Source organism: Cyprinodon tularosa, unplaced genomic scaffold (assembly GCF_016077235.1).
Source record: "Cyprinodon tularosa strain WSP-4 unplaced genomic scaffold, ASM1607723v1 ctg195, whole genome shotgun sequence".
NCBI classification, from domain to species: domain Eukaryota; kingdom Metazoa; phylum Chordata; class Actinopteri; order Cyprinodontiformes; family Cyprinodontidae; genus Cyprinodon; species Cyprinodon tularosa.
Window position 1 is genome coordinate 137,535 of NW_024038707.1, and position 11,945 is coordinate 149,479.

The 11,945-nt window shown below is 36.4% G+C and overlaps 1 protein-coding gene across 1 annotated transcript; it reads right to left on the reverse strand.

Annotated features, from left to right (window-relative positions):
* Nucleotides 1-5,619: 5,619 nt before the first annotated feature.
* Nucleotides 5,620-11,699, reverse strand: LOC119782556 (pyroglutamyl-peptidase 1-like). Its single transcript, XM_038283572.1, has 5 exons — nucleotides 11,550-11,699; nucleotides 10,591-10,643; nucleotides 7,764-7,880; nucleotides 6,006-6,238; nucleotides 5,620-5,895 (listed from the first exon to the last, which is right to left on the reverse strand). The coding sequence occupies exons 1-5, from the start codon at nucleotides 11,578-11,580 to the stop codon at nucleotides 5,685-5,687; spliced, it is 645 nt and encodes a 214-aa protein (XP_038139500.1). The 5' UTR covers nucleotides 11,581-11,699; the 3' UTR covers nucleotides 5,620-5,684.
* Nucleotides 11,700-11,945: the final 246 nt, after the last annotated feature.

Genomic DNA, 11,945 nt, shown 5'->3' on the forward strand with positions numbered 1-11,945 from the left:
TTTTGAGAATTATATTATGAGAATAAAGTTGGCAAATTACGAAAATAAAGTCATCATACCACAACCCGTTTCAGAAAGAAAGCCTGGAGCTCCGACCAGCTCCACCAATCAGCAACCAGAGTCCACTTTGACTTCCGGTTCAGTTTGACGCTGCTGTTCTGCCAAAGTATAACTTCACGTGATGCTCTACATTCTTTATTTTAGGGAAGAAAGTGCTTCTTTTAAGAGTTGTCATCAACTTTATTCTCTAATGTTACGACTTTATTCTCGTAATTTTACGACTTTATTCTCGTAATTTTACGACTTTATTCTTTTAATTTTATGACTAAAAAACCATTGATTTCTGTTTATTTGAATGGAGTGAATAGTTGAATACTTTTTACACTCATAAAGGTCTTCTCCATCTACTGTGCTAACTGCAAGCATGTCTTTTTCTGTCATGTTAGGAACCTTCTTCTCTGGCATCCAGCCACTCTGGCTTTGCTTTTATCAGTGAGGTTCAGCTTAAGAAAGAACAGCAGCACACTCTGCTGGACGTTAGTAATATTACAACCCTGAAAGATATTCCTCTTAAACAGATATGATCAGTTAATAGGATGGAGCAGATTTTAATAGCATCACTGAATAACAAGGAAAACAAAAATAAAAAATGATCTCTATACATTGATAACACCTGACAGACAGAGAAAGAGTCATTTTGTTGAAGCATAAGCAAACACAACATGTTATTCTAACATCTTCAAATATGTATTTGGTCTTTATCTCCATAAATGAGCACCTCCAGACCTATTCAGATGGGATGTTCCAGAGCTGGGAGTCTCCTCTTGGCCTTGGGTGACATAGAAGAACCCGGGCGTATCAGGCTGTGGCCACTGGAAGCTGAAGCCGTTCTTCACCTGGTCGGCTGCAAAGAGAGCAAATAACCACAGTTATCGTCCATCCTCAGAGATCTACAGTTAGTCTCTCATCTTTAATCTGTTATGAAAGTTCCTTTTACTTTGGCTGAGTTATTGGACTGTTTACCAAGTTAAAAGGCAGGTCCCAAATAATCAAGAACACAACTGAGCTTGTGTGTTTTAGATAAATTTAATCTCTGGAACATTTGCATTTCTAAACAGTCTAAAGGTTTTCCTTTATCCTCCCAGATAAACATTAACATGAATGATGAGAATGACGGTTTCGATATCCTGTTTTGCTCAGTTGCACTTAAATAGAGATTTTTGTTTTAGCTCTCTGCATAAAGTACGGGTCAGCACCAGGTTCTAATGATATTACGACCTTATGGTTGTAATACTAACATCATGGATTATTTTATATGTATCAAATTTCAAAACGTGAAAGAAAAAGTAATAAGATGTACTGCACATAATGGATGCATGATTCATGTCTTTTTTTAAATTATTTTTACTTAAGATCCACTTCCAATACTTTATATTTAAAACCAGTTAGGGTAACGGGGCTAAAGCTAAATTGTTTCACTCATAAATCACTGACTTTAAAAAACCAAACAGTTTTACAAACAGAATAGAATCAAAAAAAGTTTTTAAACAGCAAAGTTAAAGAGAGGTATAAAGAGTAAAGATTTCTACAAGGTAAACATAAACAAATAGGTGACTGTATTTAAAGAAATATGCGAACAAGTAAACGAACAAGATTAAACTACAACATGTCTTTATATCTATGCATGAACCAATAAGTTAAAAAAAGTTAATAAATTGTTTTAAACTCTTTTTGCTATGGGGTTCCGTTGGTGCCAAAAATATGTTTATGTGTCTTCTGGTGTGTCCATGTATAGTGCTTATGTAATGGAAGCTGTATATGTAGTGGTTTAAAGTCTATATGTCAGATGCATATGTTTTGTCGATATGCTGTGAGCGTATGTATTGTGTCTACATGAGGGATAACGTGCATTGCATTATTCTTCACTTTATGTTGTTTGACCATGTTGTTGAACCCGTCAGCATGTGATCTCGTATTGCTGTCGTTTCCTTTGTTGTTACAGCCTGTCGTTCTCCCCTGTCGTCTCCCTCTGCTGTTATACCTGTCGTTGTCCCTTCATCTCCCGCTGCTGGTACAACCTGGCGTTACAACCTGTCGATGTCCCCTGTCCTCTTCTGTGTTGTTACAACTTGTCGTCACCTCTGTCGTCTGCTGTGTCGTTACAACTGGTCTCCATTATACTTGTCATTGTCCCCGTTAACGGGGCGTTGCACTGCTTTTACAATGGTGGGTTGCTGCTGCCGTCTTGTGCCGTTACCTGGTTTCATTTGCGAGCGGTTGGCTATTTTATCTATATTGTTTTAATCTTTAATGTCACAACAGTAATAACTCCCTTCAAATCTGACTTTTCACACATATTAGCTCTGGTAAATGCCTTAGTTTTTCACTTATTGACCAATGCGGTCATGATAAAATAATGTACACACTTCCGGTTTAACGGAGATTTCAAAATAAGAGTCAATGACACAAACGCCTCTGCTGTAAAATTGAGCTTCAATGAGCATTACCATGGACAGGCTGTAACAGCAGAGGAGACAACAGGTTGTAACGCCAGGTTGTACCAGCAGAGGGAGATGACGGGACAACGACAGGTATAAGAGCAGAGGGAGACGACTGGGGAGAACGACAGGCTGTAACAACAAAGGAAACGACAGCAAAACGAGATCACATGCTGACGGGTTCAACAACATGGTCAAACAACATAAAGTGAAGAATAATGCAATGCACGTTATCCCTCATGTAGACACAATACATACGCTCACAGCATATAGACACAACATATGAATCTGACATATAGACTTTAAACCACTACATATACAGCTTCCATTACATAAGCACAATACATGCACACCTTACATAGACACATGGACACACCAGAAGACACATGGACACACCAGAAGACACATGGACACACCAGAAGACACATGGACACACCAGAAGACACATAAACATATTTTTGGCACTAACGGAACCCCATATTTTTCCAGTTTCATCGTTTCTTTTTTTATGTTTAGAACTTTTCATTCAGTTTCAATGTTGTCGTGGGGGGGGGGGGGGGGGGGGGCAATATAATTAATCAGGTTCAGTTATTTCCCTTTGAACAAATTTTATGACCCCCATTTAGCTGCATAAACATGTAGGTTAAAATGAATAAGTAACTAATTATTTTGGTTGGTTTATTGTCCTTTTTTTCGCAGCTTTTTAATGGTTTTCCAATGTGATTCAAAATCTGTAATTTTGAAATTATACAAGGAAGGTATGTCTTTGTTTTCTTTTTCCAAATCATTTTAAATTTAATTGAACCAATTCTATTTTATCATTGGCTGTTACGTAAGTAATTTCCTCACAAAGATATATTTTCTTTTAATGTTTTGTGAAGCATATCTTTGTAAAATGAAGCAAAAAGAAGCAATTTGGACACAAACAGTGTTTACTCAATAATTTTACCTTCGCTTCCACAAACTATACAAATGTTGCTCACATTATTTGGGAAGAATCATATGAATATTTGCTTTTAAAGGGGGATAGCAACTTACAATTCTGTAGAGATTCTCTTTGACATTGTCAGCAATTATTACTAACAATTGTTATTTTTATTATTACAACAATTTTTAATTATATATTGATAAGGTATATTAGGAATATTAGGTTCATCAGTTTCTTGTCCATGAGAGTCCATCGGTGTTTACCAGACAGAAATGCATACAGAAATGTAAAAAGGGTAGGCAGAAATAAATAGCGCCGAAGAAATAACTAAGGTAAAAAAAAAATACAAAGGAAGAATAAAACAGACAAAAATATTATAACATGCACATAAATAAATACTTAAAAATGTAAGTAATTAAAAAATAAAGTTGAAGATTATAAAGGACAAAAAAATAAATAAGGTAAATATTACAAAGGCAAATAAATAAAGAAGCTAATTAAAAGAGTTATATACATTTATGTCTCACTGTATAATTTATTTTCTACTTACATTTATTTGTTAATTGTATTTTTGTTGGCAATTAATTGTATGCTTATATATTTATTGAGCATTTATTTATTTCTGTATTCATTTTTAAATATGGCAGAGTTGGTCCTCCATACAGAACAAGCTGGTTTCTGATAAAAATATTGTTCCATCCCTTATCTGCAACTGGGATGCCAGTAATAGTAGAAGAACCGATTGTACGGGTACTTCTTGAGAAGCATCAATACCAAAGTATTCCATAAAGTACTACTTCATTTTAGTAAGATTCATCCTTTGCATAGATTTTTATTTTTATTTTGTTAAAATTGTTGTTTATTATTATGTATCTATTTGCACATAAAGCAGTGTAAAAAAAAAAAAAAAGGATGGGTTGGGTTTTTGCAGCCCCTTAAGACCAACCCAACCCTTTTTAATGGTTGAACAAAACAAATCAACTTTAGTAAATCACATATTACATTAAAATAAACAACAATCTCCTTTAAAACAATAAAATGAAACATTTTATATTTATTTATAAGCTCAGACATTTATTTTACTGTGTAACAAAATTCAACATTAAACTAACCCTCTAAATGAGTCATTTAATGACCACGCCTTCCCTGCATCCCCCACTAGGGGGCACACCACCTACTTTTGGAGCAACTGTGTTAAAATATGACCTTGTACATGGTTTACTACTTTGGCTTATCTGAACTTCTCTCTTTCTTAGTGCAGAATCAGGGCATGTTTTTCTGACTTCTTACCTCTTTTGTTGTCAGTGGATTAGGAGCCTGATTAGCGTCTCAGCAACATTTAGTAACAGTATCATCTGAGGATGGGGCTCTCTGTGCGTTACCAGAAAACTGGGGTGTTGATGATGCAGAAGAAAGGAGTCTGAAGTAAAGTCTAAAGATATTTTGACTGTCTAACCTTACATCTATCTCACACTGTCTCTGATTGGTCGGTCTGCCCTCCTATCCTTGAAGGAGGCTGATGTAAGATGACCGTTTTGTTCTTAGTCACACATGTATGGAGTGAATTTTATTTCATTATTAACAGAAAGAACAATTTTTGCAAATAGAAAAATATTAAATTCCATCCGGAAATTAACCTTTAAACTCTTCTTAATTAATAAAAAGGTTTTAAAATTAACTTTGCAGTTTTGTCAGGTTTTACTTTTACCACTTTTAATTTTGTCGGGGGAAAAAAATCTAATTATATTTTTCAAATAATAATGATATTGTTTTATAAATTTTTGTGCAGATCTTATATTTTTGATTTTTCTTTCTTGATTTTCTTTCTTTTCTTATTTTTTTATCTTTTGTTTTTCAAATTTAATTTTACAAATTGCATTTTTTTGTTTTCAATTGATCACACTCTCCTTACTCCAAGCCCAATGCAATAATCCACATTGATCTATACAATGTTCTTTTTAACGTCCATGTAGACCAATAGAAACTTTGAGAAAACAGCAAAGTTTTCAAATTTTCAAAACTATTTCTCGATGAGATTTTATTTCTGGATTCATTTTTTTTTTCTCCAAATTTTAATATGCAAAACTAATTTTTTGCTTGCAAGAATATGGAACAAAATTCATGCCATATATCTCTCATATCTAATGGTTGTGCACTTTAAAAAAATATGCAAAAGCAAATCATTACGAGCCATTCATGTATAACCAATCCTTTATTATTTTCTATAAATGTTGGAAATGTAATGGTTGTGTTTGGCGTTATAGTTGATGACTGCAGAGTTTCTTGTCTTTTTGCTCCTCTTCAGTGTAATCAGCCTCCAGCCAGTTCAGCATTTCCTTGACAACAGCCTGAAGACCTCTGCCCAGCTCAGTCTTGCTGTAGGGTCCTCCTAATGGCGGCACATGGACAAAGGCGGAGCGACCGTGGCCCTGGTGCAGCGACGTGTAGTAGGTGTAATCACAGAGATACCTATTGGGTCCAAAGCACGGTGGTTAGATGTAAAGTCGGGTTCGGCTTCTTCGTTTTCCACCAAGCAGCTAAACTGAAAACGTTCTGCACGAGTAAGATGAGTCACTTGCCTCCCTGCGTCCTCAGAGACGGACACGGTTACTCCGATGTTTGACTCGTTGACCTTTTTGCATACCGTGTGCATGTCTATGACCGACTTTATGCTGTCGGCTCCGTTCTCCATGCAGCAGTGAGAGGCTGGGCAGAAGCTGCGGTTGTCCAGACGTTCGTAGCCCTTGTTGTGTCCAAACTGCTCTAGAGTGACGGAGGTCGCCAACCCGGAAACGCCCACATGGACAGCCAGCTGCTCACAGGACAACAATCACTAATTATAGCCCTTTGTTGCCAGCATTATTAGTGAGTCCTGATAAGACATTATTATCACCTATTTAAATGGTGTTAGAGTCAGTTTTGGACTCAAAAGTGATTAGAAAGTTTATTTTTACAGGATGGACAAAAGCATGGCACTACGGATTTATGAAACAACGTCTGGGTGACTGAGTTTGTATTTATTGCAGATTTTAACAAATCCCCGCTTACTTTAATATATTCCCACAGGCTAAAACATAATCAAACCCCCACTAATATGCGATTAGACATCTCTGCAAACAAAGAAACCAAAATGCTGCGAGAACATTTGACCACTCTTCTGATTGGAGAGGGAAGATATCCTGCAGGTAAATCAGTTTCCTGCTATGAATTCACATGAACCTAGCCTCGTGAGACCATCCTGATCTCGCGAGCTTTCAAGGTTTCACTCGCAGATCAGTCTGGAGACTCTCCGTTAAATAAAATTTGGAGCCGTTCACCAAACGAACGTCCAATCAGCGTTGGCTTTGAGGCGGGTTGAGGTGTGACGCAACGAGAAGCGCGACAGTTCAGTCTAAAGAACATGGCGGCTTCAGCAGATGAAACTATCGTTAGCGTGGCTATCGAGCAAGTTTTATCGGAATTACAGAGTATTTCTTCACTGAAAGAAGAGCAAAACACTGCTCTGGAGGCTTTTCTCAGAGGAAAAGATGTTTTTGCTCTTCTCCCCACTGGTTTCGGCAAGAGTAGCCTGGCTTGTGGTTGTGTTTTCGTCGTCGCTCTGTTAGTACGTCATATGCTTCGTTGATCTGATTGGTTTATTTGGCCCGTCTATCACCAACATAGGCCAATCAGCTAACCAGTATTTTCGCCCCTTCCCAAAATTACTTCAATGGAAGGTTTCCAGATGGATATGCGGAGCAAATCCATCTGGATTTGATCCATTAAAATATCCCAATATCTTCATATGCTGATATATTGCCATTTAAAAACACCATATCAATCTCTTTTACTAACGAAATATTGCTATATGTCATCGTTATGCTACGAAATCCCCCGAAAATTCACGAAGTTTTGCCATATTTTTATATGTTGATATATTGACGCGGTATCGATCTATTTTACTAACAAAATCTCACAAGAATTTGCAAAATATCAGGAGAGTTTGTAACAGAACGATGAAATTTCACCAGATTTTGAAAGTAAAATAGATCGATACCACGTTTTTAAAAATCTATTTGATGTCAGCATATGAAAATATATTTGAGTGTATTATCTTTCAAAGTGTCAGAAATGGATAACAAAACTGCTATTTTCAATGACTACTTATTTTTGTCCAGCTTAAACATCAGTATCGATATCGGTTATCGGCTACATGAGTTTTAAAATATCGGATATCGGCCAAAATCCCAATATCGTGCATCCCTAGATCGAATGTTGTATAAAAACACAAATAACTCTAATAAAACATGGTAATAATGAGTGTCTGTTGCTGGCTGAATCTATGCTAGGTTAGATACCTGAGGCTGGTGCTGTTTCCACAGAGAGGGCAGAATGCTCTGAACAGCCAGATAATCGACAGGTAGCTCACACACATGAAGCTCTGCTGCCTCTCCCAGTCCTAATCGCTCCAGTTCCTTTGAGAGAACAAACAGTTAAGCAGAATTAATTGGAAATTATAATGTTTGTTTGTAGTCCAGCAGTTTTTCCCCCTGGCTTCTTGGGCCCTCTTACACCTAACATTCGATCATCAGTAAAAAATCTTGGTGTAATATTTGATGACAGGTTGAAATTTGATCGCCAGGTTATTTCGGTCGTAAAAAATAGCTTTTATCAGTTAAGAATTTTATCAAAAGGGAAAGGGTACCTGCCTCAAAAAGATCTGGAGACCGTAATCCATACTTTTATCAATACGAGATTGGATTACTGCAGCTCTTTATATGCTGGCTTGGACCGCTCACTTTTACATCGTCTGCAGTTGGTACAAAATGCAGCTGCCCGTCTCCTAACTGGCACACGGAAACGTGACAACATCTCCTGTTCTAGCCTCACTGCACTGGCTCCCGGTTGTTTTTAGGATAGATTTTAAAATTTTATTGTTTGTTTTTAAAGTTCTTAAAGGAATAGTACACCCAAAACATGATTAGCCTTCATTTTCTACTCACCCCCATGCTGAACAACACTCTGGAGTACTTTTTTGATATCTCAAATGCATCTGGAGATCTGGGAGGCTTCTTGCTGTCTGCTGACATTCAAATAATGGAGGTCTATGGCGCCCGAGGCAGAAAGGTCCATAAAAGTCCACAAAAAACGTGTCAATATTCCTCCATACTGCTCGTCCAATGTATTCCAAGTGTCCTGAGTGGGTAGCGTCCATAATTTACTCGAAACGAAGTCATTCAGAATGTTTTTAGAGCATAAACAGTAGTGTATAGGATTTCCTGAAAGCGCGCACCTGCGCGTTCATGACGCTATGGAAGCCGCGGCAGACCAAACCAGATGAAAGTGCGCATTCAGCGTCTGCTCTGCCAATAATGCAAGCGTAGAAGAAGAAATGTGCTGTTTACCTGTGCAAAGAAAGAAACAACGAAAGAAAAATGTCTGAGGACTTCAGTGTTGAGGAAGAGCATGAGTTCTTTGCCGAGCTGAATGCGCACTTTCATCTGGTTTGGTCTGCCGCGGTTTCCGTAGACTCGTGAACGCGCTTTTAGGAAATCCTATACACTACTGTTTATGCTCTAAAAACATTCTAAATGACTTCGTTTTGAGTAAATTATGGACGCTACCCACTCAGGACACTTGGAATACATTGGACGAGCAGTATGGAGGAATATTGACACGTTTTTTGTGGACTTTTATGGACCTTTCTGCCTCGGGCGCCATAGACCTCCATTATTTGAATGTCAGCAGACAGCAAGAAGCCTCCCAGATCTCCAGATGCATTTGAGATATCAAAAAAGTACTCCAGAGTGTTGTTCAGCATGGGGGTGAGTAGAAAATGAAGGCTAATCATGTTTTGGGTGTACTATTCCTTTAATGGTCTAGCCCCCCAGTATTTGACTGAGCTTCTCCAAATCCATGCCCCGGGCAGAACACTGAGATCCTCTAATCAGATGCTACTGGCGATGCCTAAAACCAGACTTAAAACCAAAGGTGATCGTGTCTTTATGGCAGCGGAATAACTTGCCTTGGTATGTTAGATCAGCAGGCTCCTTTGAGGTTTTTAAATCCTCTTTAAAATCACATTTCTTCTCCCTGGCTTTTAATCATGTCTAAGTGGACATTTGGCAAAATTTTATTTTAAATTTTATTTTATTCTAAAATGTATTTTAATTGAAACATTTATCCTTTTCTATTTTTATGTGTTTATGTATTTTAGCCTTCAGCTTTTATCTTATGTTCCTTAACTGTGATTCCTGTACAGCACTTTGTTCAACCCCGGTTGTTTTAAATGTGCTTTATAAATAAAGTTTGAGTTGAGTTGAGAATTCTGCAGCCAGAAACACCTACAGACCTCGGTACACCCATTATTTCATCATTTGAAGCTGCAGACGTGGTTGCCTGTTTGCATTTTTAAATACGTTATATGTGAAATATAAAACTCTTCAGTCTGAATTTTTGCTGCCATTACTGTCATCTTTGCAAACATTTGTACATTGACAGAAATGTTGTCCTGCAGGTTTTGGAGCTTCCTTGCTTTGCAGGGAGAAAATACACATTGCTTTAATATTAGTGATTAGTGAAGAAATATTGATTTGCTTGGAAGTTTGCAAAATAAAATAAAAAAAAAGTTTTATTTCTGCTCTGAAAGAAATAATCCATCTAAGACAATTCTGTCAATTTGGGTCTGAAAATGATCATGTGTTTAAAATCATATTTGTCCTGTTAAGACTTCCCTGCATAAAAGTGTTGCCATCAAAATAGCCTGAAATTTAAAACTAAACTAAGCTAAAGAATCCACTTCTGTCCATGAGAAAAACTGACCAGAGGCTGCAGGGATCACAGAGCAACGGTGTCAGCATGGAAAACTGCATATGATACAATAAAGACATTCTAAACATACATTTCTATCTGCAAATAAAAAACTAAAGCAGATTTAAAATAGATATTGTGAGTATTTTTGGCATTTAAATCTAGAACTATCTAAAAAAAAAGAATGATCTCTGCCTCTATTTGCCTTAAGCCCTATTTTAAAATGTACACTGATTTTAAAAAAAACACGTCAGTTAAATAATCACAGGCGACCAGGAGACAAAAAGGCAGAAAAAGAAATGTATTTTAACATTAATTTTTTTTTTTTACACACTGTCCCTGCAGGATTGGCTGCAGGTGCATCAATAATACTACCTGCACTGCCACCCAGCTGGAGTTTACTGCGTGCTCACCGAAGGGCTCAAAACCTGCAGGAAGAAGGAAACAGAACATGAGGGAGAAGCAGGAGTTATGGGGGGAAATTTGATCCAGGAAAAAAAAAATTATAAATATAAATTTGAAAAAGAAAGAAATTTAAAAGTTAATTTGCTGTTTTCTCAGTGGTCTTGAACTTTCTTTTTAAATTTATTTTCATATTTTGCTTTTCTGAGTTACACAATTTTCACTCTTTTTAATTGCATTATATGCATCAAATTCTCTTCCCATCTGGGGGCGGGCTTTGTTCTGGTCACCATAGAAACACATTTTTATTGGCCATATTTGGCTTGAAGGGAAGAGAATGTGGTCTGTAAAATGCAATATGAAGAGAATGTAATTTGTAAAACTCAGGCTAAGATTTAAAATATAAAATCAGTTCATAAAATAAAAAACAAAAAGTAAAAGTAAAAAAAAAAATTGTTTTAATAGGAAACAGCAAATTTTCTCTGAAATATCTTAATGATTAAGAAGTTTTTCAGTTCCATTTATGGGTTTTTGTTTTTCAAATGTGTTCAAAAGTATTTTTTTTTTTAATTCCCACTTTAAATTGGATTTTTGCTTTCACCAATAATAAAACAAACTTCACTCCATATACACATGCAGACCTGTTTCAGATGTCGCCTTAGAGTTTTTACAGAGTCTAAAGTTTACATCAAGTTAAACATTAATTGCAGCAGAGCAAAAATACAAATTTATTCCTTAAAGTTTCGTATTTACAACAGAAAATTACTTTAATGTTTATCAGTGTTTGATAGACATTGAAAAATTGTGCATTAAGTTTCCAAGACAACAGTTAAATGTCTTTTCATAGGCATGACAATTTGACAGCATGCAGTGGTTAAATAAAAACATATAGAAACATTTGACTCCATGTTGCACCAATCAGACCATCTTACCTGTCACCAGTACTTTTTTCTTATTGGCCATTATCCTTCTATCCTGTGATCAGAAATGTCATAAATGAATAACAGAGAGAAAAAGAGCAGCAGGAATCACAGGGCAACTTATATTTACTGCCGTCTTCTTCTAGTTTACTGTGAATGGACGTTAAAAACTAAACGTTAGTAGACCGCACTGCCATCTGGTGACTGAGGATGAGGATGTTAACTAGTTCATTATGTGAATTTAAAAGAAATTGGTTAAATGACATTGTGGGAGATAAAAGAAATGGGAATGAGGCAAGAAATGAAAACCAAAAGCGACAAAATGAAATAAAAGTAAAAGTCAAGCTTCAACTTTATGTAACACTTTTATTCAGAAAGTAAAATTAGAAAAATAATGGAACCATAATT

What these genes read in the sequence shown, in the direction of transcription:
- LOC119782556 (XM_038283572.1), bottom strand. Translation starts at nt 11,580, where the DNA reads ATGGCCAATAAGAAAAAAGTACTGGTGACAG. An exon ending in CCAGCTGGGTGGCAGTGCAG is followed by an intron (nt 7,881 to 10,590) that starts GTAGTATTATTG and finishes GTTCTCTCAAAG; the next exon opens with GAACTGGAGCGATTAGGACT. An exon ending in GTCTCTGAGGACGCAGGGAG is followed by an intron (nt 5,896 to 6,005) that starts GCAAGTGACTCA and finishes TGGACCCAATAG; the next exon opens with GTATCTCTGTGATTACACCT.